The 27,508-nt window shown below is 39.6% G+C and overlaps 1 protein-coding gene across 3 annotated transcripts in view; it reads left to right on the plus strand.

Annotated features, from left to right (window-relative positions):
• Window positions 1–22,637, plus strand: part of ZC3H13 (zinc finger CCCH-type containing 13) — a 39,878-nt gene extending 17,241 nt beyond the window's left edge. The window contains exons 7-19 of one of the 3 annotated variants that reach the window (XM_009875000.1): window positions 64–261; window positions 1,598–1,771; window positions 3,534–3,844; window positions 4,881–5,345; window positions 6,082–6,264; window positions 9,845–10,388; window positions 11,535–11,638; window positions 12,074–13,093; window positions 14,142–14,657; window positions 17,889–18,044; window positions 18,889–19,089; window positions 21,371–21,534; window positions 22,146–22,637. In XM_009875000.1, coding sequence (XP_009873302.1) covers window positions 64–261; window positions 1,598–1,771; window positions 3,534–3,844; window positions 4,881–5,345; window positions 6,082–6,264; window positions 9,845–10,388; window positions 11,535–11,638; window positions 12,074–13,093; window positions 14,142–14,657; window positions 17,889–18,044; window positions 18,889–19,089; window positions 21,371–21,534; window positions 22,146–22,316 — 4,207 coding nt within the window. In that variant the 3' untranslated portion in view covers window positions 22,317–22,637. The remainder of the gene's footprint in view (window positions 1–63; window positions 262–1,597; window positions 1,772–3,533; window positions 3,845–4,880; window positions 5,346–6,081; window positions 6,265–9,844; window positions 10,389–11,534; window positions 11,639–12,073; window positions 13,094–14,141; window positions 14,658–17,888; window positions 18,045–18,888; window positions 19,090–21,370; window positions 21,535–22,145) is intronic. The other 2 variants (XM_009875001.1, XM_009875002.1) reach the window with 2 other exon arrangements.
• The last annotated feature ends 4,871 nt before the right edge of the window (window positions 22,638–27,508 follow it).

A 27,508-nucleotide genomic window follows, 5' to 3' on the forward strand; every position in this document is an offset into this window, starting at 1 on the left:
AATCATTATCTGAAATAGTTGGCAGTCCTTCATGTTTTTTCCCCCCTGTTAATTTGTCTCTAGGAGTTCTAAAAGTAACCAGAGTAAAAAGAAAGGTCCTCGTACCCCTAGTCCTCCCCCTCCAGTACAAGAGGAAACTCCCCTGGGGAAAAAACACAAAGAAAAACATAAAGCAAAAGAACGTTCAGAAGAAAAGGCAAGGGAGGTGAAAGAGAGAGGGCGTGACTTTGAAAGGCACAAGGAGAAAAAAGAGAAGCAGAGGTAAGTTATGTTGCATTATTAACTTTTACCATTAATGTAACCTTGCCTTTAAAGTTACCTTTTGTAGAAAAGGAATTTATACCTACTTTGCCAACAGTCTTTTCAGTAATCGTTAAATATTTCAAGTGCGTTATGTAGATGGATTGCTAGACTATAACTAATGGATTGCTAGGTTTTAATTACATAATTTAATAAGTTTGTAAAATGCCCCTTTCAGGAAGTTGGACCTTCACCAAGAGAGCAATTCATTTGCTGAAATCTTTGTGAAAGTCTTTCACTTGACCACTTGCCTGCTCTTCTGAAATCGTAGAGGACTAATATCTTTCCAAATTGGCAGTGGTGTGTTTAAGCTATCCCAAATCTTTGGTAGGTTAAAAATATTTCTGAAGTGGTCAAAGACAACTGTGATTTTAGAATTGCTTCACTTTAGCCTGTATGTGTCTCAAATAGTGGACTAATATAGCTATTCCTGTTATTTTCTGAAGCACAGGTGTCGATTTAAGTTGAAAAATACAACATCTGCATTTTTTATGTCCTGTACTCCCTTGATGAAAATAGGGAGCATGTTTGTAAGTGTTTACTTTATGACTAGCATAGCAAAGACTAAGAAGTGGAAGACTGTGTGGTTTTAATTGATTAAATAAATTGCACTATTCTTACTGTAAAATATATTACTTCCCTTGTGCTTACACACTCCTTTACTGGAAGAAAATTATGAGCATTACGTTCTAGGTAGTGCTGAAAGGATCAGGACAGTACCTGGCTGATCATTGTACTGTAATCAGGTATTACTGTGGTGACCACAGCCTTTTAGTGTTGTATTTTTTGTTTTGTCATAAGTAATAAAATGTAAGAAATAATGCCAAATCTTCATGATATACAGTAAGTGAAACAGTTGAAGGTTTTGACAGATCTCTCTCATTCTTTCGAAACTCTTTAGTGTTGGAAAAAGTCTGTGAGCTTGAGGCTTCTTAAATAAAGTTCTGACGTTACAGAACTTTTTAAACAGGGCAGCAAGATAATTCTCCAGTGATAGGAATTCTGTTTCACCACTATATTAAATATTAGATAAAATGACAAGAATTATTTTTTATTTTACTGTATTCTAGTTTTGTATGTTAGAGTCCAATGGTTAGCAAGAAATTTAGCACATATCTTGCATTTTTGAGTTTTACTAACTTAAGATAATTTTGTATATGAAAATAAATGGAACAAATTATAAGATAGTTCTTGATCTTGTAAGCACAGGTTCTGTCTTGAAGTTGTTTGTAATTACTTAGGAATCTACTAATGCCACATTACACCTGTTAAACAAGTCGCTGTTTATGTTTCCCAGGGATCCCTCTGAAAGCTCCCATCGGCAGAAGCGTTCTCCTAGTCCTGCAGATCATTCTGGCAGTAATTCTTCCCCTTCCAGGGAGTATTCACCACCCGCTGCAAGGCGAAGACAAACCTCCCGAGTTCCAGCCAAGTCAACCACTCACAAACATAGCTTCTCACCCTCTCGCAGGTGCGAGTTTGATGGATGGATTTTATTCCCAGGAATACTTCTAGTTTAAAAACTTCTGTGGCTTGACTGTTTGTATGTATCTGTTGTGGGTATGTGTGTGCCTCAAACGCTTGAGCTCTGAGAATCCCTCCTGCTCTTCTCTTCGGAATTTTGTGAAGTGGAAGGCAGTTTGGAGTTAAGGGCAGTTCATATTTCTTGAGGAAAGATACTTGCAAATTCTTGGAGATGAAAATAGTTAACTTGTAGAATATTAGAATTTATTGTAGGATTACTTAGAATTACGATGACTTAAAACTTGTTTTATCTTGTGAGTGACATTGCTTAGCATGGGTAGCCAGACTTAACTGAAGCATTAGGCCCCAGACTGTGGACTTTTACCCAAGTCCTGATTAGCTTAGGCTGAAGAAAGACCAGGAAACCGGTGCTAATTGAGAAAGATATGATCAACAGAAACTTCATCCTTGAGATAAAGAAAAGAATGCCCACCTGGAGAGAGAGAGAAAATATCTAATAAGGAACAAGAAGGCCCCAGACCCAAATATTACTATTAGACCGAACCATCACATGGGAGGAGGTGAACTTGGATTCTAAGGGTATAATTGCCCAGGGATTTCTTTAATCACGGTCCCTCTTGGAGGGTCCCAGCTTGAGCAGAAATAAACCAACTCTGTGGCAGAACCTGGGGTCCAAATTCTTTACAGTCGGGGGCTAAGACTGAATCCAGCTGCACTTAGACTTCTCTCTGTGAGGAAGTTTAGAAAGCAAGAGTGTCCAGTCTGAACCTCATGACTTGGCAGGAGTGTGTTTGCATACTCTTCAATAACACAAATTGCTTTGATATTGATAAAGGAGAAAAAAAACCACTGCCGAGCTTAAAGGCTTGACGTGTGTGTTTGTCCCTGATCTATTAGATGTGAGTCGTAGAATCATAGAACAGTTTCAGCTGGAAGAGACCTTCAAGATCATCAAGTCGAACCTTTTCCCTAGCCCTAAACCATGTCCCTCAACGCAACATCCACCCGTCTCTTAAACACCTTCAGGGATGGTGACTCGACCACCTCCCTGGGCAGCCTGTTCCAATGCCTGACAACCCTCTCAGTACAGAAATTCTTCATAATATCTAACCTGAACCTCCCCTGGCACAACTTAAGGAATGTTTGTGTAAACATTCGTGCTTGCTAAAATTTTAAGTAGATATGTGTATGGGTTTTCATGATCCAGGCCTAAATTGTTTAAGAAACAATGCTTATAATAAAAGAAAGAATTAATCTCCACCTTGTGCACTTTTGCTTTCTAAAAAATTGAATGCTGTTGGAAACACATGAAGAAAAATTCTCCTTAGGTAACACTGTGTAAAAGTTGCCTGCCTAATATTACCATGAACTCCAAAAAGCATTTTACATTGAAGACCAAAGTTGTTCTTGGTTTGGAGGTGGGGGAGAAGGGCATATCTTTTTCTGTCCCCTCCCTCCCTTTCCCCAGGAAAACATTCTGGTAGCTGTATAATATAATTTTGATTGGACAGCTTGTTCTTGGATATTAAATAAACTGTAACCACTTAAAAGATAAGCATGTTTTGAAAGATATTCTTGGTACCCTTGAGGGAAGACTAGTTTGATGTTTTGTAGAAACAGCACTTATTTTCAGCAGACAGAAGGTAGAGAATGCATAAATTATTTTAATCACGCTCTCTTGCAGGGAATGGTAAGAATCTTTCAAATAAAGTTATTACATGTGTGCTTGTTCTAACTCTTCCTTTCAGGTCTGCTTCCCCCTCTGGTCAGCATCATTCTCCCATATCCTCCAGACATCACTCCTCTTCATCACAGTCTGGCTCCTCTGTTCAAAGACATTCTCCTTCCCCACACCGCAAAAGAACTCCTTCTCCGTCCTATCAAAGGACAGCTTCCCCACATGCAAGGCGATCATCTTCTCCCTATCCCCCACACTCTTCCTCTTCTCCTCAGAGGAAGCGAAGCCCTTCGAGACACCGATCTCCTGGAAGAGAAAAGGGAAGACACGATCGTGATCGGACCTCACAGTCACATGACAGGCGCCATGAAAGGCGGGATGGTATGAATAAAAACTAGCACTTCAGAATAATTTTTGTTTGCAAATTACATTTTGAAACTTCATTTTCAAGTTGTAGTTGTCTGCACCTATCCTGATGACTGGGGGGTAAGGAAAATACTGGCTGTATTATTGTTCCTGTGCTGGTGGTGCTATTTTCAGGGACTGTGCAATGGAGTGGTCCCTATAGGACTGTTAAGGTAGGCTTAGTTGATGGTAAAGATCCTATAGGCATCTATCCAGGTGTTTCTTGTGTAATGCAATGGTGGTGTCAATAGGGAAGTGATCTCTTGATCTCAGGCATATACTATTGGGTCATCTGAGTGACAGCAGGATACTTGTAAGTAACTATTATGCTTTTCTGTGAGGTGACCAAAAGCTAATCCAGTCCTCACTGATTGCTCTGCCTGTTGTCTTTTTAATTGACGTTAAGTAAAGTGTGTGCAAAGAAACAGTCGTTCCCTCTGGAAATCTGGTAAAGCTGATTGAGCAATTTGTGATGGGCAAACATACTCTTTCTCTCAAGAGACAGATTACAAAGAGTACATGTCAGCTTTTTTTTAGACTAGCTGTGAACTTACCTTTCTGTAGCAGTAACATTATAAATACGTAATAAAAAAATATACTTCAGCAGAGCATTGAGGTCTTCAGGGGAAGTGATCTAGATATAGCACAAATTTCCTGAAAGTATGTGTGTGTGGAGGAAAACAAGGAATCTGTAATTGGAGGAGAAGCCATTCTATTTTAAAATTACTGAATTGTGCTTGCTCTCTAATATGATTGAAATTTATTTTTGTTGTACTTACTGTCCTGTGACATATTAGTAAAGTACAGATTCAGATTTCAAAAAAGATCTTTAAACCATACTGAATGTGTAGGTAGATGACCAAAATGATCTTCTACTTACATATTCTTTTTGATTTTCTGTGTGTATGTCAGAAGTATATTTTGACTGTATTATTTTAGTGGGTTTTGCCTGCTAAAGTTTTGCTTGCTCTGATTAAGCTAGGTGTATAACATTCTTTTAAATCTTTTACAGAAACTAGAGGGAAAAGGGAAAAAGAACGAGAAACAAGAGATGATCGTGATTATGACCAGGAGCAGAGTACCTCCCGGGATCATAGAGATGACAGAGAGTCTCGCGATGGAAGAGATCGGAGGGAGACAAGAGACACCAGAGATCGAAGGGAGCTAAGGGAATCCAGAGACACTCGAGACTCCAGAGATACGAGGGATTATAGCAGGGATACCAAAGACAGTCGTGATCAGAGAGACTCACGCTCCGCACGAGATTCCCATGACTACAGAGACAGAGAGAGTCGCGATACCCATAAGAAGGATGACCAGTATCAGGAGGACTCACGCAGCTATGGAAGATCCCATGGCAGAGAGGAGAGCTCTCGTGCTGAAACAAGGAATGACTCCAGAAGTGACTCCAGAAATGAGAGCAGAAGTGATAGAACTGGCAGAAGTCGAGGCAGAGGTCCAGAATTATCTGACAAGGGTATTGTGTGATTAAAAAAATTAATAATTGTCTTTGTTATTGAAGATTGAATATTGACGTTGTTACTACCTTGTTCCATATTTGATATGGAAGTACTGCCGAATAGTTCATGCTTTTAAAGCTATGTTCAATTCTATTGTTAAATTAGAACAGCTGTTTAAATCTATAGCCCTTCTGCATTCTCCATTCATTAAAGTGGCATAACATTGGTATTCTGCCATCCCCAAAGTTTTTTAACTTTTGGCAGTATTTTTGAAAGTCTGTTGAACTTCGTCGAACAGCTTCCCTTACTGCCTTTTAATCATCTAAGTAAATCTATTTTGACTTTCTCAGACTTACTGTGATGTTTTCATTAGGGAAATGTCATACAGTTTTTACAGGAAAAATAGTCTCTGCTTTCTCTGCTTATTCCTGCTACACTGTCTATAAGCTTACATCCTACTCAGCACCAACACGAGCTGACTTTTGGACTGTTATATTAGTAGCCAGGAGATATCATGTTATGACTAGGAGATAGTAATTTAGAAAGTCTTGAGTTTGCAGTTTGGAAATAACAACTTTACAATTAAAACGTGACATTTGAATTCTTGGTTAAGTAGAGTTTGATGCTCACATTTCTATTTCCGCAAACAGTTAATTCAAATTCATTAAACGTTAATACTTTAGTTGGTATAAAATAAAAATGAAATTCCCTATGTGAGGAAACTAATCTTTTATATTGTTACATCTCTATTAGGAAGTCGAGGGACTAGAGGATCCCAGGTTGATGGTCACAGCAGTAGTGGAAACTACCATGAGAGCTGGGAATCGAGGAGTAGCTATGCGGATCGGGATCGCTATGACAGTCGAGAACAAGCGAGGGATTCCTCCTTTGAAAGAAGACACAGTGAACGTGACAGGCGTGACAACAGAGAACGAGGTATTTTAATGTGTGGTTTTAGGCATACATATGTAGTGAAATGTGTATGTATGAATGTGTGTGTTTTTCTCGCCCTGCTTTTTGTTCCTTGTTCTGCACCCACACCACTAACTCATAAGTAGCTCTTTTGCCACACCATGCACTGACACCAGTCCTATTCTTGACGTAAGTTAACTTCTGTAGTAAAATCGCTCATTGGCTGTGCATACACAAATGCTTACAGCCTTTCTCCCTTCTTATGGCTAGATTTGGCACCTTTCTGTTTTCAGTCATCCAGGTAGCCTTCGAACAAATTAAACTTCTTCAACAGATTTCATTGTACATCTTCGGCTAAAACGTTTTTTCATCCTCTTTGCCTTCTCGTCCACTTCATGTTCATACACATGTAAGCTTAGAGTCATGATTGCGTAGTTCTGTTTGTCTATAGAAGCTTTGTGCTTTTGCATTGTAATTTACTTGAGTGTGTTTTGGAGAAGGCTTGACTACTAGACTGACTTAATTATGCACTACTTGCTACTAAAGTAAGTGACAGTTTAAATTTGTGATTAATTAAAAAAAATTTGCCTGGGGAATTTAATAGTAATGAATGCTTTGCTGTCATCAGAGAATTGTCGGAAGGGACCTTAAAGATCATCTAGTTCCAACCCCCTTGCCATGGGCAGGGACATGCCCCACTAGATCAGACTGCTTAAAGCCCCATCCAGCCTGGCCTTAAAAACTTCCAGGGATGGGGCTTCCACCCCCTCTCTGGGCAACCTGTGCCAGTGTCTCACCAACCTCCTGGGGAAGAACTTCTTCCTAACGTCCAATCTGAACCGATCCATCTCTAGCTTCAATCCATTCCCCCTAGTCCTACCACTACCTGACATCCTAAAAAGCCCCTCACCAGCTTTCTTGTAGCCCCCTTGAGATACTGGAAGGTCGCAATAAGGTCTCCTCGGAGCCTTCTTTTCTCCCCAACTCTCTCAGTCTGTCTTCATGGGAGAGGTGCTCCAGCTCTCTGATCATCCTCGTGGCCCTTCTCTGGACACGCTCCAGCACGTCCATCTCTTTCTTGTGCTGTGGGCTCCAGAACTGGATGCAGTAATTGGCTAGTAAGTGTTAGTACAGGTATCAGTCATCATGGAAAGAGTATGCAAGACTATTATTCTAGACATAGTATGCAAGATGTCACACTTCTGCACCTGAAAGAGTACTGTCCTGTTTCTAAGTAGCGTAGTACCAACTTTCACTCTGGAAAAATATTTGTGTGGCTCGCCGATTAAGAGAACAGGAGTCAGGAGATTGAAAATAGCAGAGAAATGAGGAGTTGTGAGGAATAAATATAAAATTACGGTGAGTTTTCTTCTATCTTGAGTTTGGGTTTGGAAGTGACAGATATGTTCTAGCTGTCGTTTAACTTCAGTTTTTCAGAGGGATGTTTTGCGTGCAACTTTGAGAGATGCTTTTTGGCTCAGTGAAATGTATCTGTTGCTTGTTCTTGTGAAAGGTTCCGCTTTAGATTTTCTCATCTTCAAGGCAGGATTTCATCAAACCTAATCTCCAGGCTTACTTTTTTTTGTCAGCTGAAAAATCCTGCAATTTGAATGTGTCCTGAGGGTTGGCTTTTGCAGACTAGCTTTCATCTCTTCTACCTCCCCACCACCCATAAATCCTAGATATATTATAATGTAATTTGTGCTCTTCGCATCATCCCAAGTTCTTAATTTATTAAGAATTAAAAAACCCCAGAGAAACAAAGAACCCAAACAACAGAAAACCAACAGAAAAGCTTTTAGCAGTAAAAACATCACAATAAAATAAGTTTCTAGAAGGGAAGTAGCTTTGAATGGATTGCATTTGCCTTTGGGGGAAAAAATATAGAGCTTGAATGGAGATTTGTTGCTTTCCTGCTAAAAATTTAGATTGATTTTTGTAATAGCAAATCCTCCTTAGAGTTACAATTCAAGACATAGTTTCCATCATTAGGCTGTAGTTTTACCATTTGTCATTCAGAGAAAAATCAAGATGAGTTTTAGTTAGTACTTAATTCTGTGATAATAAGGAGTCTTTTTAGTATGATTTTAAAACAAAAGCTTGCAAATTTGGACTGCATTTATGCAACTAAGGTAAACATGTAGGTGTCGCAAACAACCACTGAAACAGTGCTTCAGAAAATGAAGGTGTGTAAGTGCTGATGATCCATGTTTAGTTGTCAAATACACTTCCAGTATCTTGATTCATGCAAGTCTTACGTGGATATTTTGTCACCAAAACTGACATAACAAATAGGAGTTACACAACTTCTGTATAAAATCCAATACTTAGTATGCACAATAAATCATATAATGTTACAGGCACCACTAAAAGGAAGTGAAACCTGTTCGCAGAACCAATTGCATGAATTGATGATTTACCATTTTTTTTAAAAAGTGTTACATCCATGGCAGAAATGTCACTCGTTTGCTTTTAATTTTACATGGTTATCAGGGGAGTATTAAGTCATTATTAATTCAGTCGGAGATGAAAATTGATTAAACTGATGGAAACGTACACTTTATTGATTTAGTCCTGTTCAAATTCTGCCTGCTTGCCCCTGGTGGACATTGTCTCAATTTACAGCAAACGGCACTCAGTCTCAGAGTAATGGACTGAAAAATACCAGCCTCTCTGTTCATGCCATATTTTGTTCTTTGGTGTAGTGCTGTTTATATGTATTGTGGAAAAAAAATTCTATTGACTTGTTGTGGTTCAAATACCAGTAACATCAACATAGAAATTGTAATGGTTGAAATTTATAGAAATATTCAAAAAATATCCGAAATATAATTAATGAAATGCAGCTAAGTCAGTGGAAAGTAAATGCCATTAGAGAAATTGGATTTGACTCATTAGTTAAGTCAGGTTTCTCTGTCCTTCAGGATCAGTCATTTTTTACATAAGTTTAATTTTTTCCCTGGCTCTAATCCATTGTATGAAAAATTAAAAACTCAACTTCTGCAGTTCTACTTCCTGCATCTCATTCTTGCCTCTGTCTTTCTCATGGATTCGTTGTGTATTTCTGCAGAGATCTCTTCTCCTGTGAAGAGGCGGGCCAATATTTCATACTTTGCAGCAACTTTTACTATGCATTATAAGTAATGTGAGTTCTTGTCAAGCCCATGACTCTTGACAGATTTAGGAAGTTAAAATTTTTGTACAGAAGTCTTTAACGTTCATATAGATGTTATTCAGAGCTTTTTGAGACCTTATACTGGATTTTGAATCGTTGAGTAATGCAAAAGTAATAGCTAGGCTATGAGACATGTAATTATCTTTTGAAGCCATTCAGAACAATCTTGTAGAAAATAGAATTTTTGTGGTAGTTTTTGGTTAAAATAAGGAAAGCCCACTCCCTAAATACTGAAAAAATCTTTCAGAATTAGTACTGCTTTTAGTCTTTTTTTTCCTCCTCAAAAAGAATTTCCAGATTTCTGCAGGGAGTTGCTTTCCATTTAATGCAAACCAATATCTAGATTGTAAAAACACAAGCTTTTGTGTTTTTATTAGTAGAGTCTGTGTCCCTTTAGCCCTTAGTAATTGTACATGCTTCTCTTCACAGATCAGAGAGCAAGTTCACCGGTACGACATCAAGGACGAAGTGATGACCTCGAGCGAGATGAAAGAAGAGAAGAGCGAAGGGTGGATCGGTCTGATGACAGGAGAGATGAAAGGGCCCGGGAGAGAGAAAGGGAGAGGGAGAGGGACCGAGAGAGAGAAAGAGAAAGAGACCGGGAAAGAGAAAGGGAGAAGGAAAGAGAGTTGGAGCGAGATCGTGCTCGGGAGAGGGAGCGCGAGAGAGAACGGGACAAGGACAGGGATCGTGAGCGGGACCGAGACAGGGACCATGACAGGGAAAGGGAACGGGAGAGGGAGAGGGAAAAGGAACGAGAACGAGAGCGGGAGGAACGAGAAAGGGAGAGAGAGCGGGAAAGAGATCGGGAACGGGAACGAGAAAGGGAGAGAGGGCGAGACAGAGATAAAGAAAGAGACCGCCAGAGAGACTGGGACGACAAAGAGAAAGGAAGGGAAGACCGCAGGGATAAGAGAGAAGATATTCGAGAAGAAAGAAGCTCAAGAGATGTCCATGAGGAAAGAAAATCCAAGTGAGTGGATTCAAATGTTACTTCAGTTAAAGAAAAAAAACAACCCAAACCAAGAGGGCGGTCTGTTATTGTTGATTTCAGTAACTTTGTAAGCGGGACAGTGTCATAAGGAAGAAGGTACCTTGTTTATGCAGAGGCCCAGTCTGGAGCCATGTCTCGTGTCTATCTGTGTGGCGTATACTGGAGAAGTTAAAGCAGTGCTTTGTTAGTGCAGATTTGTGGAACTACTTAGGACCTAACAACTGAGTCAGGCAATGTCATTTTCCCTTCTAGAGTGTACTTGTAAGGCTTTGCTTTTACCGATACAGGCATTCTGGTACATTTTGGAGCCTGGCAAGTCAGATGGCAGTTAACTGACTTTATTCATTACATTTCTGTGGTACATTTTGGAGCCTGGCAAGTCAGATGGCAGTTAACTGACTTTATTCATTACATTTCTGTGGTACATTTTGGAGCCTGGCAAGTCAGATGGCAGTTAACTGACTTTATTCATTACATTTCTGTGGCATATGCGTTGCCCTTTGGACTACTCAATTTTCAGTACCAGAAGGCTACCAGTGAAGGTGTGAACAGTATCCTGAGTAAAATGTGTCATGCATCCTTTAAGTGCATAGCACTGATTGGCTTTTTTTTCCATTTAGTACAATAAAATTCTAATTGTTCCTCCAATAGTAAGCAAAACAGTGTTGCACTGAATGGCTGCTTTCCTTGGAAATAATCAGTAGCTTTTGAGACGTTTCCTATCAACCAGCTAGTACAGGTTCTCCTCCATCCCACTGCAGGGAGAAGTAAGCAAGCATCTAGGTGGAGGTTTAGCTGCCAGCTGGCATCAGCTCACTGCAAGGATTATTGCCAGAGGGAAAAACTGATCTTAATAATCTTTCATAACTTTTTACTAAAAAGTGAGCTTGGCTTAAGTTTTTGAGTTTTAGTTTAAGGTGTCTTACACTATGGTCAGAAAACTGTTGTTTCAAAACTGCAAGTATGATCAATTTGGAAAACTACAAAACTTCCTGACATCCTTAGTTATGTTGTCTTCTCTATGAAGTGCTTAGACTTTGGTTATTGTACTGATGATAAACTTAATGCTGAATGTTTTCTTCGGAGGATCCTGAAGAAATTTCACTGTACCTGTTTCTTGTGCAGGAAGCGTCACAGAAATGAAAGCAGTCCAAGTCCTCGTCAGTCACCCAAGCGTCGCCGTGAACACTCTCCTGATAGTGATGCTTACAACAGTGGAGATGATAAAAGTAAGCAGGAGTGGGCTGTCTCTGCAGCTGGATTCAGCTTGCCCTCTGCTTATGGAAAATAACTTTTAATCTTATATAGAAAAATCATGCGCAATGGTTTTTTAAAGGGTCATCCTCCCCTTATATTTGTGAGCAACACCATATGTCTTTATAAGTTTGTCTTTTTGTTTTCATTTTGTCACTATGTATTATGTCTACCAGGTGATAGTGACTTCCACATCAGTCCTTTAAGGTCCGTGTTTACCAAAATGCAAATAGTCTGTTACTGCTGCAGCAGTAGAAAAACTTCAGAAATGTAGCTAGAATAATGTATTGTATGTTTTATGTCACCAAAATAATGGATTATATGTTTTAATTGAACTTCTGGGCATGCATACATGCTCACATGTTCTGCTTCCTAAACAATACAAGTACATCCTTTTTCCCATTTTGTAGATGAAAAGCACAGACTTCTGAGCCAGGTTGTGCGGCCACAGGAATCACGGTCACTGAGCCCTTCTCATGTTGCAGAAGAGCGGCAGAGTCGCTGGAAAGAAGAGGAGCGGAAATCAGACAGGAAGGAAAGTTCCCGGCGTTATGAAGAACCAGAGTTTAAAGAGAGGATTTCTTCAGCAGATAAGCAAAGAGAGCCACCAGATGCTTCAGAAGGCTCCCGGTCCAGGGTTCAGGAAAATCTTGGACACCGTCCCTCTGAAGAAAGAGATGCTTCTGATAGAATGCATGATGACAGCAAGAAGAAGTCTAAGGTACAGAAAAAGGCCACAAAGAAGAAGAAAGATGATGACAGTGGTATGGAAAGGTACACTAATGAATCAACGACTGAGGAAAGCCAGGTCTTTTCACCCAAGAAAGGTCAAAAAAAGAAAAATGTGGAAAAAAAGCGGAAGAGATCCAAGGGTGATTCTGAAGTTTCTGATGAAGAGATTGTTCTGCATCATAAAAAGAAGAAAGGCCCAAGAACCCCCCCTGTAACAAAAGAAGAGTTGATTGAAGCACCACCTGAGAAGACTGTGGCAGAAGTCCCCCCAAAAAGAGAAGATACAACATTTAGTGACTGGTCAGATGAAGATGTTCCTGAACGCGGCGACATCGTTGTTCCAGAAAGAAGCACTGAGGATTCCCATAGGAAAAGTCACAGGACGAGGGGAGAAAAGGTGGAAGCCCCTCATGTTACTATCGAGGACGGGCCACACCGTAAACCCGTGGATCAGAAGCGCAGCAGCAGCCTTGGGAGCAACCGGAGCCATGCCTCGAGCAGGCTTAGATCCCCTTCCAACGAGTCGGCTCATCGCAGCGGAGATGACCAGACTGGACGGAAGAGGATCCTGCACAGTAGCTCCAGAGACAGGGATAGGGACAGGGATAGAGAGAAGAAAAGCTTAGAAATCACTGGGGAACGCAAATCCAGAATTGATCAGTTGAAACGAGGCGAACCCAGCCGCAGCACGTCTTCAGGTAATAAGATGCATTTTAATGGGACTGTCCTGTCATTCTGTAGAAAAGTGCAAAGGTACAAATCCCAAATGGGTCCTGCATGGCTGTTTACTCTTTTCATTTTTAATTAGCGTGAAGGGAGAGGGAAGTGCTTTCTGCCACTCGTCGTAAAACTAGAGTGAATTAAGATTCCTGCAAGTGTTACCTTATTTGAAAAGCTGATCCTCGGCAGGCAGGTTTACCGCTTTGTTTACACCAAAACATTCAGTTAGATTCAGTTCATGCTGTCTGGAGAATAAGGTAATTTGTAGGACATGAAAAACTCAAAGAAAGAGAAAATATTGGTGCTAAAAGAACATTGAGGTAATTTTTTCATATAAATAATATTCTTAAATTAATAATTAACATTCATTTTGATAAAAGAAATTCTGAAATTATGCAAAATGAAATGTCTCTTCTCTATGGGAGAGAGATCCATTATCATCTCAGGAACTATTTTCACTGAGGTGCCTGTTAGATATACTTTTAATACACCTGGAAATAATCTTTTTTGCAAATCAAAATAATCACAATTGACTTATTTTATTTGTGTAGTTCCTATAACAAAGAAGTAAAAAATGGGTGAAATGTTTAAAACTTTAAACAGTATCAGTAGGAAAATGCCTGCCTCCTGAGGCACTTCAGCTCACTGTTCTCCTCATGGCTACATGCCTGAAACTAGTTTTCTGAATTTATATTTTGCTAGCAAGGCATCCCTGGGTTTTAAAACCTTCAAATTTTTCAAAATGTGTCTTTTTTTTTTTTTTCCTCTCGCTTAAATTTCTCAGTTAAAACGTTGTACCTTCAGTTTGTCTTCTGTCACAGTAGAAAGTATCCACTGAAAAATCTTTCTTGGGAGTGGGAGAAATGCCTTGTATTTTTAAGTAAGGTTAAATCTATAGGCAATCTGAAGGCATTATTTATTTGAAGATGATGCTTCTGAGAAGTACATTTTCATACCTGAGTCTCTAAAATGCTTTGGCCTGTTTCCATGCTGTAGTCATGCATATATCCAAAATATTTTCTTCAGATCGTCAAGATTCAAGAAGCCACAGTTCAAGAAGAAGTTCTCCTGAATCAGATCGTCAGGTCCATTCCAGATCTGGGTCCTTCGATAGCAGGGAAAGGCTTCAGGACCGAGATCGACATGAACATGATCGAGAACGAGAAAGAGAGAGAGAGAGGAGAGAGGGGAGACAGAGAGACTGGGACCGAGATGTTGACAAAGACTGGCCAAGGAGCAGGGAACGAGAGAGACTCCGAGAACGAGAGAGGGAGAGGGAGAAAAGACGGGAGCTGGACAGAGAGAGAGAGAGGCAGCTGCCTGATACCACAGAGAGAGAGAGAGACAGAACTCTGGACATCTCCTCTCAAAAAGAATCGACAAAACACACCGACACGAAACTGGACAGAGATCACGAAAAGGAATTTGATGGCATTTGTCGGGATTCAGCGGCTTCAGAGAAGGAAAGAACAGACAAAGATTTAGGACCTTTACAAGGTTTTGAAGATGGAAATGAGGCCGAGAAGGTAGAGAGTTTAGAAGGTGAGATATTTGGGGAGAGAACTCAGACTGACAAACATTTTATTTCCCGTTTAGCATAGTGCTGATCTGAGCTATACTAGAATAATTTTCTGCTGAAAGGCTTACTGGCTCCAACTTCTGCACTGTGGAAGCAAACACAGTAAAAGAGAAATCTGATGAGCATCTTCCTCAGTGTTAATTTTGCCAGTGTTATTTGTTAGTTTCTAAAGGAGTCTTGAGGCAAAGAAACATAAATAATCTGAAGTATAAATTCACCAAGGTGTAATGTTTCTGAATAGGCAGTTTGGTAAATAGTAACACCAACCAATTGCCCTGTTTATATCATTATAAGATCTATTTCTTAATTTGAAAGTGACAGGTAACAATTAAAACAAAAAAGAAATAGCATTGACTTGGAACTGTTCTTTGGGTTTATTTTCTTCTGCAGAGCCCAATTATCATAGAAATGATTGTCTGATCAGTAGATGAAACATATATATGGCCTGGCACAACAGTCCAAAAATGTCTTTCCTGAGATAATCTTATTAAATGTTCCTTCAGTTTGCTGCTCTTAAATACTACCTGGGCAAAAACATGCTTAGGATTAATAAATAAAATAAGTAAGACACAAACACTGAAAAACTCTTTTAAGGGCTTCTCACATGGATTAGAGAGCGTGAACTTTGCATGGATAGGGAGTTTGGGAAGTAATTTTAACCTGCATGAACAATGTAAAAAGTAGGAGTCTAAATTCAGAGTAACTGGTGTATGTTACAATTATGTTCAGCAAGTTCATTTTTTTCTGATGATTGCAGGAGTTTTCTTTTCTAAAATCTGTTGAGAGGAAAAAGGGCATTGTAGGATTTGGAGTTTTTAGATATTTGGGACAGTAAGGCCTGAAGTCCATCATCTTCAGAAGCAGAAAGAAACATGATACAACATGACGTTGCATGATACAACAGGACATTGTCTCATCATATTTGCGTTCTTAGTAAGAATGATCTGTCACGTCCGTTGCTAATTTCAGTTCACAGTGAACAGTTAAATATTGTCTGGACAGGATGATGAGGATTATTTACTACTGCTTACACTTCCTCTGTGATTACTTGCAAAGCAGTCATTAGGGTTGACCGGTACAATTGAGAAAATTCCATTCAGGGAGATTATCTGTAGAGAGGATGCACTTGTCAAAGGCAGCACTTGGAGTGAGCACGGGAAAATCTGCTCTGTCTTGCTATGATGGACAGAATTCAGCAGTTCAGCTAGAGGAAGGAATAATGCAATAAATCTGAGAGTACAGCATGGTAGCTTCAGAGAAGGGTTGGTGAAAGGTGGTTCCTAGGGATGTTAATCTGTTTCCAGGAGGACACCTGTAACTAAACAGGCTGTGGAGGTTAAATGTGTTCTTAGGTTTAGGCATTCAGCAGGCTTCTTGTGGTTTAGTGTGTCTTCTTTTGTGTAGCTTTCAAAGGTTATGCTCTAAATTCTCTGAAAATTATCATCTGCAAGAAGTTACAGTATATTTAGGATTTTTTTAAAATAGATATCTTTTGTAAAATATTAGATGGCATTTCATTTTATTGGAGCACAGTATATGTAGCATGTTTATGATTTTCTAAGATTTGGTGTACTTTATTGTCTCTTATTACTGTTACTTCTGTTTATGTTGCTCCTTTTAGCTGACTAATAAGTCATGTTTTTACACAGAATTAATATAGAAGTACGTTAAAGGCAGTCATAGGATTATAATCTCGAAATCATTGAACTTAGATTTGAAATTCAGTATTAAGAAAATAATCTTTTTAATCGTGTATTGAGAACTTATTATTTTTAATTGCTTCATATGATAAATTTTTTAATGGTTTGTCTGTGCTCTCCAAGCATGTAGTTATGGTGAGCTGGTGTATCTGCCAGATCAGTGTGGAGCCAGAAGATGGATCATACAGACAGTGAATATTTAAAATCTTAAGACAAAAAAAGAAATATAGTAGAGGTCGCCTTATTTTCCTTTTAAAAAGTAAAAAGTTTTTAGAAAATGAAATACAGTTTCTGAATTTGATGATGTTAAGGAGGTATCTGGCATTTACTTGGACAAATTACTGTAGTGTATTGTCTAACAAAATGTGTAAGGGTATAATTACTAAATCATTGGAATGTCTTGAACCTTAATGTGTTTTTTCTAGAAGTGAGCTTAAATAATGCCCAAGATGCTATGTGCTTACTCCAGAGCACTGCAGGTGGTCTGAGTAGTTAATTTACGCTCTGCTGGCATGTCTTTTACTTGCTTTTTCTATGCTGATTTCTAGGTTAGTTGAGTTCTTCCTCCTCTGTAGCTTTTACAAAGAAAAAAATTGGGGACAGTTTCCCTTCTGCCTAAGGGAGCTGGAAGATATTAGAGTAGTCATCCGCAGGGGAGGACCCCTATAAATTCTGTCACATTTTTGCTGCAGAACTTACGCTGAGTATGGTGGTGGAAGACCCTAAGAAGGCCTGAGTTCTGAGCAGTTTCTGAATGCTTGAATCAGATCTTTCAGTCTTGGAGGTGAGAGAATACCTTCAAGGTGTTCCTCTCATGAACTGCGAAATGCAGTGTTCGAGTATCTCATGTTTCCAGTTTTTAAGGAACGTGTTTACACATGCAGCACAGGTGTTTGTACATGTATATAGAAAGTGAATTGAGTGTAACAGCAGCTGAAAAAGTTTTTCGGGCTTTCTAAAAGCTCTTCTTGTGACTTCCACAAAAAGTTAATAATCTGTGAGTTGCTTCATTCAGGGTATCTCACACCTTCCTGAGTTTTGTGACTTGTTTCTCTTGAGGAGCCTTTGGACTAAATCCTGAGTTTAGATTCATGTGCAAAAGCATCTAAAAAGCTTTATGGCATTTAAATATGTATTAATAACTACATACCAGATATCAGATAATCAAGATGTTCCTTCTGATTATGGACTCTTGTGTGCAGTTTAACTAATACAGCACCCCAAAAAATGACCGAGATATGTATAGGCTGGACTTCATGATCTAAGAGGTCTTTTCCAGCCTCAGTAATTTGGTGATTCTGTGAAAAGTGCCGCATTGTGTATGGGAGAAACAACTTCTGTTTCCGTGAGTTAATACCTATTGTCATGTTGAATATACTTGTCCACAAAACCTAAGTTTAGTTGGCTGAACCTCTTTGTTTTTAGGCTGATTAAGACATGTTTAGAAAACAAGGATGATCACTTTAAGGCTACAGTATGTATTTGTCTCTGTAGGAGGGGAAGATGAAGCAAAGATTGATGATGTACAGTCAATGGGGTCTGGTGCCGGAGAATACGAGCCAATCAGTGACGATGAACTGGATGAAATTCTGGCAGGTGATGCTGAAAAGCGGGAGGATCAACAGGAGGATGAGAAGATGCCTGGTAAAAGTATAGCAAAACCCCTTTCTGATTATTTGGATAAAACGTTAGATTAGTGTGCATATAATACTGTTGTGATGTTGATAGTATTTCTGAATTAGGAATGCAGTTTGTGAGCTTTTTGGTATTTCTTATTTGTTCCATAATTTCTTCTTGGTATTTCTTACTTGTTCTCAGGCCGGGTAAGCCTGAGAAGTATAGAGTTAAGTAAAGAGTACTTGTGAGCTGCATTGTGAAGTAATATTTATCTGTTTTTACATAGTTAGAAGGGTAAGCTTTTTGGTTTTATAAACATGTTTTCATTTATGCCATTTGGTTTTGATCATTATTTGGAACTGATATTTTTATTAACAGATTTTATTTATGCCTGAATGCTTCCCAAATGCACTGGGAAGCGTGGAATGTGCTACATGGAATATCCAGCGTCCAAAATTGAAATAGTAGCCTTTTAAGCATTTAATTTGGATCTGTCGTTTACATTTAGTTTTACTGTGGCTTCTCTGAATGCTTAAGTGATGTGTCCAAGTGAGCTTGCTAAGAACAGTCTGAGCAGCCTTCCACAAAAGGGTTGTGATAAAAATGACGCAGGATATTAGGGTGGTTTTTTGTTGAGGGGCTTGGATGTTTTTTTCTGAATCCAAGAAGCTTTATATTTATATGCTCTTTATTTTCACTAGTCTGTGTTTTGACATGCTTACCTTAAGTGTCCAAGGATCTGACTGAGATCTGCAAAACAGTGTTCATCTACTATATATTGCGTTTGTGAGATGGGGATGTACACAACGTGTGAAATGAATCAACTGTGGTAAGGGATGATGATGTGATAACTCATCCTCTCTCAATGCTTTTGCAGATCCTGTGGATGTTATAGATGTAGATTGGTCCAGTCTTATGCCAAAGCAGCCAAAGGAACCACGTGAGCCTGGGGCTGCGCTCTTAAAATTCACACCAGGTGCTGTTATGTTGAGAGTTGGCATTTCAAAGAGGTTGGCGGGACCAGAGCTCTTCACAAAAATTAAAGAGACTTGCCAGAGAGTGTTGGAGAAACCTAAAGGTAATTGTTTCTGTAGGGATTTTGTACTTAGTGAAAATCCGTATGTGCATTAGTTCATTATTTTAGGTTTCAAGACTATAGAAAGTGTATGAGTAGTGTGTGAAAATTGCAAGAATGTAATACAGCCGTGTATCAATCAAATTAGTGTTTTAATTCCAGCAGTGGCAAAGAGGTCTTGAATAATAGCCTAGACAAAACTTTTTATCCTAGTGGAATGTTCTCATGAGACCATTCATGCTTTCCTAGGCTAATGTTTTCCGCAGTATTTGAGAGAGTGGAGTAGCTTACGCAGTGAGTTAGCAGTAATATTGCAAGAAAGAAATAAGATTTCTTATTTCCTTTGAATGTCCTCTACGTGTCCTCTTATTTCCCTTCTGAGGGTCATCTCCAGAATTCATAGATTGGAGTTTTTTGGATCAGAATGAAGGAGCTAAGTGAAATTTATATATTATGTCTGTACTAGAAGTGGGAAGTTAAATAATACGCAAGTGTGACTTTTGGACAAAGTATGTGGCGTAAGACATGCATGATAGATAGGATGGGCATGAACTGTACCAGTGCTGTTTACTAAAATTCTGTAGTGTAAGCAGGGCCTGAGAGAATACTGATTTTTCTCTCTGGCATCCCAGGAAACAGTTGAGCTGCTTCCAACAACTTGCATGGTGTAATTGTTTTTTAAGGACTGTGAAACATTCTCTTTCTAGAAGACCTCTATGCAAATTATTCCAGGACCTAAATGTGAGAAAATTGTGGCTTACAAATAATAGTATCTGTGGAGCCCCTGTTTTTAGGGAATAGAAGGTCCATTTGCTTTATTTTTTTTTTTAATCTGTAAAGACTAGTTCTTAGTTTGAAGCAGTAATTTTTAATTCTTTTCAACATTATTCTTTATACAGTTGTCTTACTAACATTGCAGTCCCAGATAAGTGGAGAGGAAAAAAAAATAAACTTGCTTCTTCGAGCCCTGTTAATCTCCATTAATGTCACTGCTTGCTTTAGCCGTTTAAATTGTGTAACTCTTAATTGTAGGCTGTTGCTACTGCTTCTGCTTTTTTTAAAAAGTCAAATTAATTGGCAAACATTTTTAATGCATTATAGGCAGTATAATACTAGGTATGGGCTTTGGTGTTAGTAAGTCCCTCTGCAATATTTGTAGCTCTTTCTGTGCCATATTACCTGTCTTGTAGTTTAAAAAAAAACCCTACAAACAATGCAGCTCTTATGCTTAACAATTTGCATAACCAGTGTAATTGATAAAATACTAAATCTTCCTGAGTTTGCAAACTGTCTGTTACAGTAAAGGTATGAACTGTGTCACTCTCTGTATACTACTGTAGCAGTCTTTTTCTTTTAGCTGCTACATTTTTCCCAGGTTTACTGATGTCGCTAGTGAGGTGTTAAATTCTCGGCTAAACACTTAACGTTTTACTATATTGAGGCAGCTAGATTGGACTTAGCTATATGCCTTACTGTTTTTTTTTAATTATATCATAATATTCCTATTTATTGTAGAAGTTATAAATTAATGAGCTGTGGTCTAGCCATGTGCACTTTGTTTGTCTGCATTTCATAGAAACAGACTTGTTGCAGAACAAGAATCACCTAAGGAAACGTCTTTTGTTACAAGTGGTTAAAGTGTTCTGGCTGCACACTGTTTCTTCTGATGAATGTATTAAAGGACTAGTCCTGCCGCTTTGAGTACTGTTAGTAGATCCTTTAGATGAGGTGGTAGGCTGGGGGCGTTCATTAGCATCTGCTGACTTGTTCTCCAGGTTCATCCACCATGCATAAAAAATTATTCTGTGTAGTCGTATTTCACTTCTGCACAGCCGTACAAACTCTGTGTTGACACTAGTATCTTGCAGAGAAGTGAAGCCTCGACCGCTTTCTGATTAATGTAAACACCTTCTGGCGCACATCTGACCATAAATGATACCCTCTTTTCTGGCCCAGAGCTGTCACTTGATTTTTAGGCCTCTCAGTGTTTGCTGTGTCAATATTCCTTTCCAGTGCTGAAGCTACATAGAAGGATATCTGTCCTTCCCTTTAAATGGCGAAGGATTTTTTTTTTTTTTTTAATAAACTGCAATATCCTTTTTTTCCAAACTGTGATATTGATTGGAGGCAGAAATACAAAGAGTCAAACTTTAAGGAGTTCCATATTGCTGTATATTGCTGTTGAAAAACCGTGGAATCATTAAAGTTGGAAGAGACCTCTGAGTTCATCTAGTCCAAAAATACCGTGTCTATGTTGACCTCTGCAAATATCAATCTTTTCTAGATGCAGAAAACCTTTTTGAACATGAACTAGGGGCCTTGAACATGGCTGCACTTCTACGAAAAGAAGAGAGAGCGGGTCTTCTCAGTAATCTGGGCCCTTGCTGTAAAGCACTGTGCTTCCGAAGGGATTCTGCAATTCGTAAGCAGCTCATGAAGAATGAAAAGGCAAGTGGTTCATTTGCAGTACTTAGTTCAAGTGTGGAAACACAGATCCCGCTGTACAAAGTATTTTTCTGGGGAGATAGTTTATGTGCTTGATATGCTGAAGTAGACCTACTGCTTTAAATAATGGAGAACAGACTTTTGTTGGAAGAGGTTGTAGAGTGTTAATTTTTTACGTAGTATGAGAGATTAAAGATCAAGAGTAGAGGTGGGTGCTACTTCTCATTTTGGGGTTTAAATCCTGGAGATATGGAGTTTTTTATATTTAGAGAATACGCAACAAAAATAATTGGTTAAAAGACAGTTTCAGAGACAATTGTTGATTAATTCTCCTGCTTGAGACTCCACGTACTTCTGTAAGGATTCTAAGATTCTGTTCTTCCAAGTTAAAATTGAAAGAAAAAGTACTTTAGCCATTTTTTGCACTACAGTAGGTTTTATGATTTTTGCATACTAACAGGCAAATCATTAATTCTCAGTCTTTTCTAGTGACTATGTATGATTAAACCTCTAATTATTGAGAGGACTTGAGTGTAATTTCTCAGCTTGCATGTTAAAAGGCACTGTTTTCAGTTCTTCCTTTTTTTTTTTTTGTTCGTTTTTGATTTCTACAGGGTGCAACAAAACAAACTTACACAAACTCTGCAGCAATGGACAGCGACTTGTTACGGTTGAGTCTACGGTTATTCAAAAGAAAGACTGTGTGCCAAGTTCCTGGGCAGGAAAGGACAGAGGATAGTAAAATGCCTCAAGCAGCTATCCAGCAGGAAGTGTGTGTGTCTTGAGTGAATGACTGTGATGGCACTTTGTAGTTGATTTCCTGCTACCAGTGTTGGTATTGATATTTAGAACTGGTTGGTTGGAAAGCAGCTGTAGAAAGTGGAAGAAAATACTCCGCTTGTACACGGATAAGAATTACTGAGTTTGGATGTGAATAAGAGGGGTAAAAAAATACAGACTTCTGTTCGAAGTTCCCTGCAAGTTTTGTAATATTGAACCTCACACTGTAACATAAACCTGTTTTATGGTGCATCAAGTGTAATAACGTGATGATGTCTGGTTTTAACAGTTTAAAACACCACCGGATATTAAACTGAAGAAAACTGTCTGCGTATCTTTTTCCTCATTACAAATGTTTTTTTCCATTGCTACCCTGGTCCCTCATTGCATGTCTGGAATTTCTTAGATAGCGTGCTTCCTGGGAGTCGGTCTACCTCTACTTTTCAAATCCTTTTCTTATCACAGCAGCCTCGCGTATGGATCTGGATCTTTTCCATCTTTAGCATAGGTTTCCTCTGATCGTTGCCAGACAAAAAAGAGATCTAGTCTAGTCACTTAAGGCACCCCTTCTTGTTGAAAAGAAGTAAAAAACTTCAAGGATGTGATTTATCATCAATTTTAGATGCCTGTATTTATGAGACTAACAGCATTTTGGAAATGCTTTCTGCTTACAAAGGAGGACTAGTGCATATATTTTACATTCTATTAAATGTCAGGGCAGATCAACCCATGCAGCAACCTGAGGGTGTTTCAAACTTCATGAGTTTCTGGATGCTGGCAGTACAGGCGGTGAGCAACTGTTTTTCTGGGTGTTAGGGATTTCAGGGGCCAGATTCAAGAGACTTGTCAAGCCTGGGCTCAATTTTCTGAGAATCGTTTTCAGTTTGGGAAGTTCATCTCTTGTATGGGATCTTTGGATTATACCAGTTGGGTATGTTTAGGTGGTCTGTGGAGGCCTCCATGTAAAACTGAGAGTTGTAAAACTCCAGGCTAAGTCTCTGTATACACCTCTCTACTTTTGCCTGGGTTTCAACCTGAGCTGTTGCTTTAAATTCTGCTCATAGAGGGGTGGGAAAAGAAATCCGTAGTTTAATCTTGATACTTGCAGCTTGTTTTCATTGTTCTCGTTCAGGTTGAAAATGAGTTATGAGCCACTAAGTTTTTTGACAGTTGGATTATATTAAGTTTCTTAGCCTTTTTCTCTGCCTGGAAGCAGCGCAGTGAGGTGGGGCGTTGACTGTGCCCACTGATTCCCGACAGTTGTATTGGCTTCAGGCGAAGGCCTAAATAGGAAGAGCAATTTTGGTTCAAATGCCAGGCTTTCTTACAATAACACCTAGCACATAAGCATTCGGTAAAATTTTGTTATACTAGGTTTAAAGAATTGTTAAAGTGTGAGGGGACTTTATTTATATTTTTGTAAGTGCCCACACACTAGTGTATATGTGCTCCTACCAAATATAAATTACATGAGAAATTTCTACCACTTGTTTGGTTCTTATTAAACTATGTGATCCAGAGAAAACTTTATCTTCCTAAGTTTTTCAATTGGGCCTTTTTAAGGGGCTTGGTTACTGTTTTTAATGTCGTTGATGATTTTATATACACTTAAAAAAAATAGTGTCCTTTAAACACACTAGCACTTTAACCTGAGCAAGAGTTAACAAACCTGCTCTATTCAGCATTTAAATGTGTTCTCACCTATTTTATAGCTACAATAATGCTGCCTTTAAGCTGGAAGTATTAGATCATTGCTTCCAATTATGTTAAAGCCCATTTTAATCTCTGTCTCTAAAGACATAAAAATGTTTGATAGCTAGAAACAGCCTTGTCTAAGACTGCAGCACACAAAAATAGATTCACTGTGTGGCATTTAATTACACTGTGTTTACTTTAAACACTCTTCCTGTAAAACAGTCAAGGTGTACATATGCACTTAGTTTTCAGAAGAATATTTCACTTTACTGTAGAAAATACAAAATAAAGGAGGCTTGATGGGCTGCTGTGAATATCTTGTGAAGCGATGGTGTCCCATTGAAGGTCAAAGCCAGTGCTGACCTATACCGTCATTTGCTGGAATTGTTCATAAAAGGTGCCAAAACTGCCTCTTGCACCCCTTTGTTTTGATTGCATTTGCAGCATCTGAGTGCAGAAGTACATGACAGTACTGGCAGAAAACATGGTTGTTCCTGTGGGAAGTACTAAGATTTATTTTCTTCAAGCAATTCCCTTCTCACCTGGCAGGAGTTACTGCACAGGTAGAGCCCAGCAAGTGAGAAGTTCCTGTGTATGGGTATTGGCCCCCATCATTTTAACAAAAAATAGTGTTTAGTTTGCAGGGAATGTAAGTAATTTTGCAATAGCTTCAGGAAAAGGAGATTCACCCTCATCCCAGTTTGAGAAAAAAGGCGTGAAACTTGTCTGAACAACTTGCTTTAGGACCTTCCATCCCCCTCCCAGTGTAGGTCATCACTTTTCTGACAGACTCTGCCCGCCCTTTTAGCCTTTTTCATCTCTTCCTTTCTCCCTGTTTCTCTCCTAGCTTGATTTTTGTCTGGAAAAAGAATAAATAGAAGAACTTTAGTCCAATTCTCATTTTGCAAGGCTGCAACAGGGTATGCAGGAGCCTGTAACATTTTGGGCAGCAATGTGGGGATAGGGCAGGACATCACCTCGTGTCCTGTGCGCAGTCCTGGGCTCCACAGAGCAGGAAGGACATTGAGGTGCTGGAGAAGGTACAGAGAAGGGCAACCAGAATGATTAAGGGACTAGAGGGTAAGTCACATGAAGAGAGGCTGAGGGAGCTGGGTCTGTTCAGCCTGGAGATGAAGAGGCTGGGGGGAGACCTTACTGCTCTCTACAACTACCTGAAAGGCAGCTGCAGTGAGACGGGTGTTGGCCTCTTCTCCCTAGTAAATAGTGACAGGACAAGAGGGAACGGGTTCCAGTTGCGCCAGGGCAAGTTTAGATTGGTTATTAGGAAAAACTTCTTCACCGAAAGGGTGGTGAAGCACTGAAATGGGTTGCCAAGGAAGGCAGTAGAGTCACCATCCTCGAATGTGTTTAAAAAACGTCTGGATGTGGCACTTCAGGAGATGGTTCATTGTTAGTGTGGTGCAGGGCTGTGGGTTGGACTTGATGATCTTAAGGTCCTTTCCAACCTTGATGTTCCTATGATTCTCTGTGCTTCGGATGCCCTCGTGTGCTTTGGCTGTGGGTCTGAAAATGCAAAGAAGCATCCATCGCTATCGGTTTTTCCTTTTAAGCTGCAGCAGCAACTTGAAAGCAGTCCCTGTACCGAAGGAGAAATGTCAGCCCTTTCTGCTGCTAAGCCCGTGCTGTGCTTGGTTGGGTGATAAATTAGTTTTAAGCATCCCCAAGGTGCAGTGTGGAACGTGGAGCCGCAGAAGAACAAGCTCCCGCATGTGCTGGTAGGATGAGGCAGGCTTTCAGCCAGGTGAAACGCTGTGTCCAGCTCTTCGCAGCCCTGACAGACTCAGAGCAGGTTTTGAGAGCCTTGAGACAAAATGGGACTATGACCCGTGTCTTGGGATGTTGTCGTGTTCATTATCTCAAATAGTACTTTCAGGCTATTGCTGTTTCAGCTGGCAGAGTGAGATACAGGTTTCCACTGTGGGCCATCTGCAGTGTTCTCAAAAGACAGAGTTTAGACGATTTGTCGTGGCTTATCCCCAGCAGGCAACTAAGCACCGTGCAGCTGCTCACATGTTCCTCTGCCCCTCTGTTGGGGGAGGAGAATCACAAAACAAGTAAAACTTGTGGGCTGAGATAAGAACAGTTTAATAACTAAAATATAATATTATAATAATAGTAATGAAAATGAGTATTTAAAAACAATAGAGGGAGAGAAATAAAACCCAAGAAGAGACAAGTGATGTGCAATGCAATTGCTCATCACCCGCTCACCAATGTCCAAGCAGCGATCTGGCCATCTCCCCTGGGCATGATGAGCACGATGTTCTGTGGTTTGGAGTATCCCTTTGGCTAATTCAGGTCAGCTATCCTAGCCGTGCTCCCTCCTAGCTCCTTGTGCACCTACACACTAGCAAAACATGGGAAACTAAAAAAATCCTTAATTTTAGGTTAAGTGCTACTTAACAGCTAAGCCATCAGCGTGTTATCACCATTATTCTCACACTAGATCTGAAACACAGAACTGCAGCGGCTACTAGGAAGAAAATTAACTCTATCCCGCTTGAAAACAGGACGCGATTTTACTAAAATAGGGCTTTTGTTTGAATTGCCTTGACACAGTGGTGTTTTCAGTTTTTTGCCCTTCTTCAGCAGAGGGCAGCCTGGCTGGAGCCGCTCTGCCTGTATGGGGCAGGACACGGGATCTGTGTTCATTTCAAACAGTTCCTACCAGCTTAAAGAGTTGAGGAGCCTCCTTTGTTGTGCAGTAACAGTCAAAGTCTGCTTCTCAAAGGGGTCTTTGTATGAAATAGTTCATTTCCACTGGACAGGTCTTCACCTTAATGCTAAAGGGAAGCCCAAGGAGATGGTACCAAATGCTTGGTCTGGGTAAAATGTGTATAGAAGGTAAGGTTTTGTGGGCATCCAAGGTTTTTTAGATGCAACTTCAGGAGGCAACTTGAGAAAGGTAGGCATGCTGCTAAAATAATAATAAAAGGCTCTACTCAAAGCCCTAACCTCTGAAGTAAAGCAATGTGACCAAGCATCAAGGTGCAAGAGGCTTATTAGGCTAAACTAAGAATTTGGAGATTTGTCCCATCACAATCAATAAAGGAGGCCAAACATGCAGGAGGAAGTGCTAAAATAGCCTTAAAAAATCAAATAGCTAAACATTTTTTGGAAGAAGACAATATTTTATAATGAACAGCCAGTATCAGTGTCTCTGCCCTCTCGGTAAGGATCAGTGGATGAAAGAAAGAAGTTAAGTGTATTCTGGGGAGGTTTGATTTCTTGGTATCAGCTTTCACTGCCAGGGATGCCCCTACCACAGGCTTGTTTGTTTTGTGTTTTTTTTCCCTTGGTAGTGAGGTATTATCTTTAAAGACTAAAGTGTCAGAAGATGTGCTAGAGCAAACTGCTATGGCACAAAGCTGGCAGGTTCTCACCGTATGTTCACGTGTGAAGCGGTTCTGTTGGTTTCAAGCATGCAGTTCCTAAACCAGAGGAACGACTGAAGGAGCAGGTATTTGATTGGGATTTTAAG

Source organism: Apaloderma vittatum, unplaced genomic scaffold (assembly GCF_000703405.1).
Source record: "Apaloderma vittatum isolate BGI_N311 unplaced genomic scaffold, ASM70340v1 scaffold758, whole genome shotgun sequence".
In the NCBI taxonomy this organism is placed as follows: domain Eukaryota; kingdom Metazoa; phylum Chordata; class Aves; order Trogoniformes; family Trogonidae; genus Apaloderma; species Apaloderma vittatum.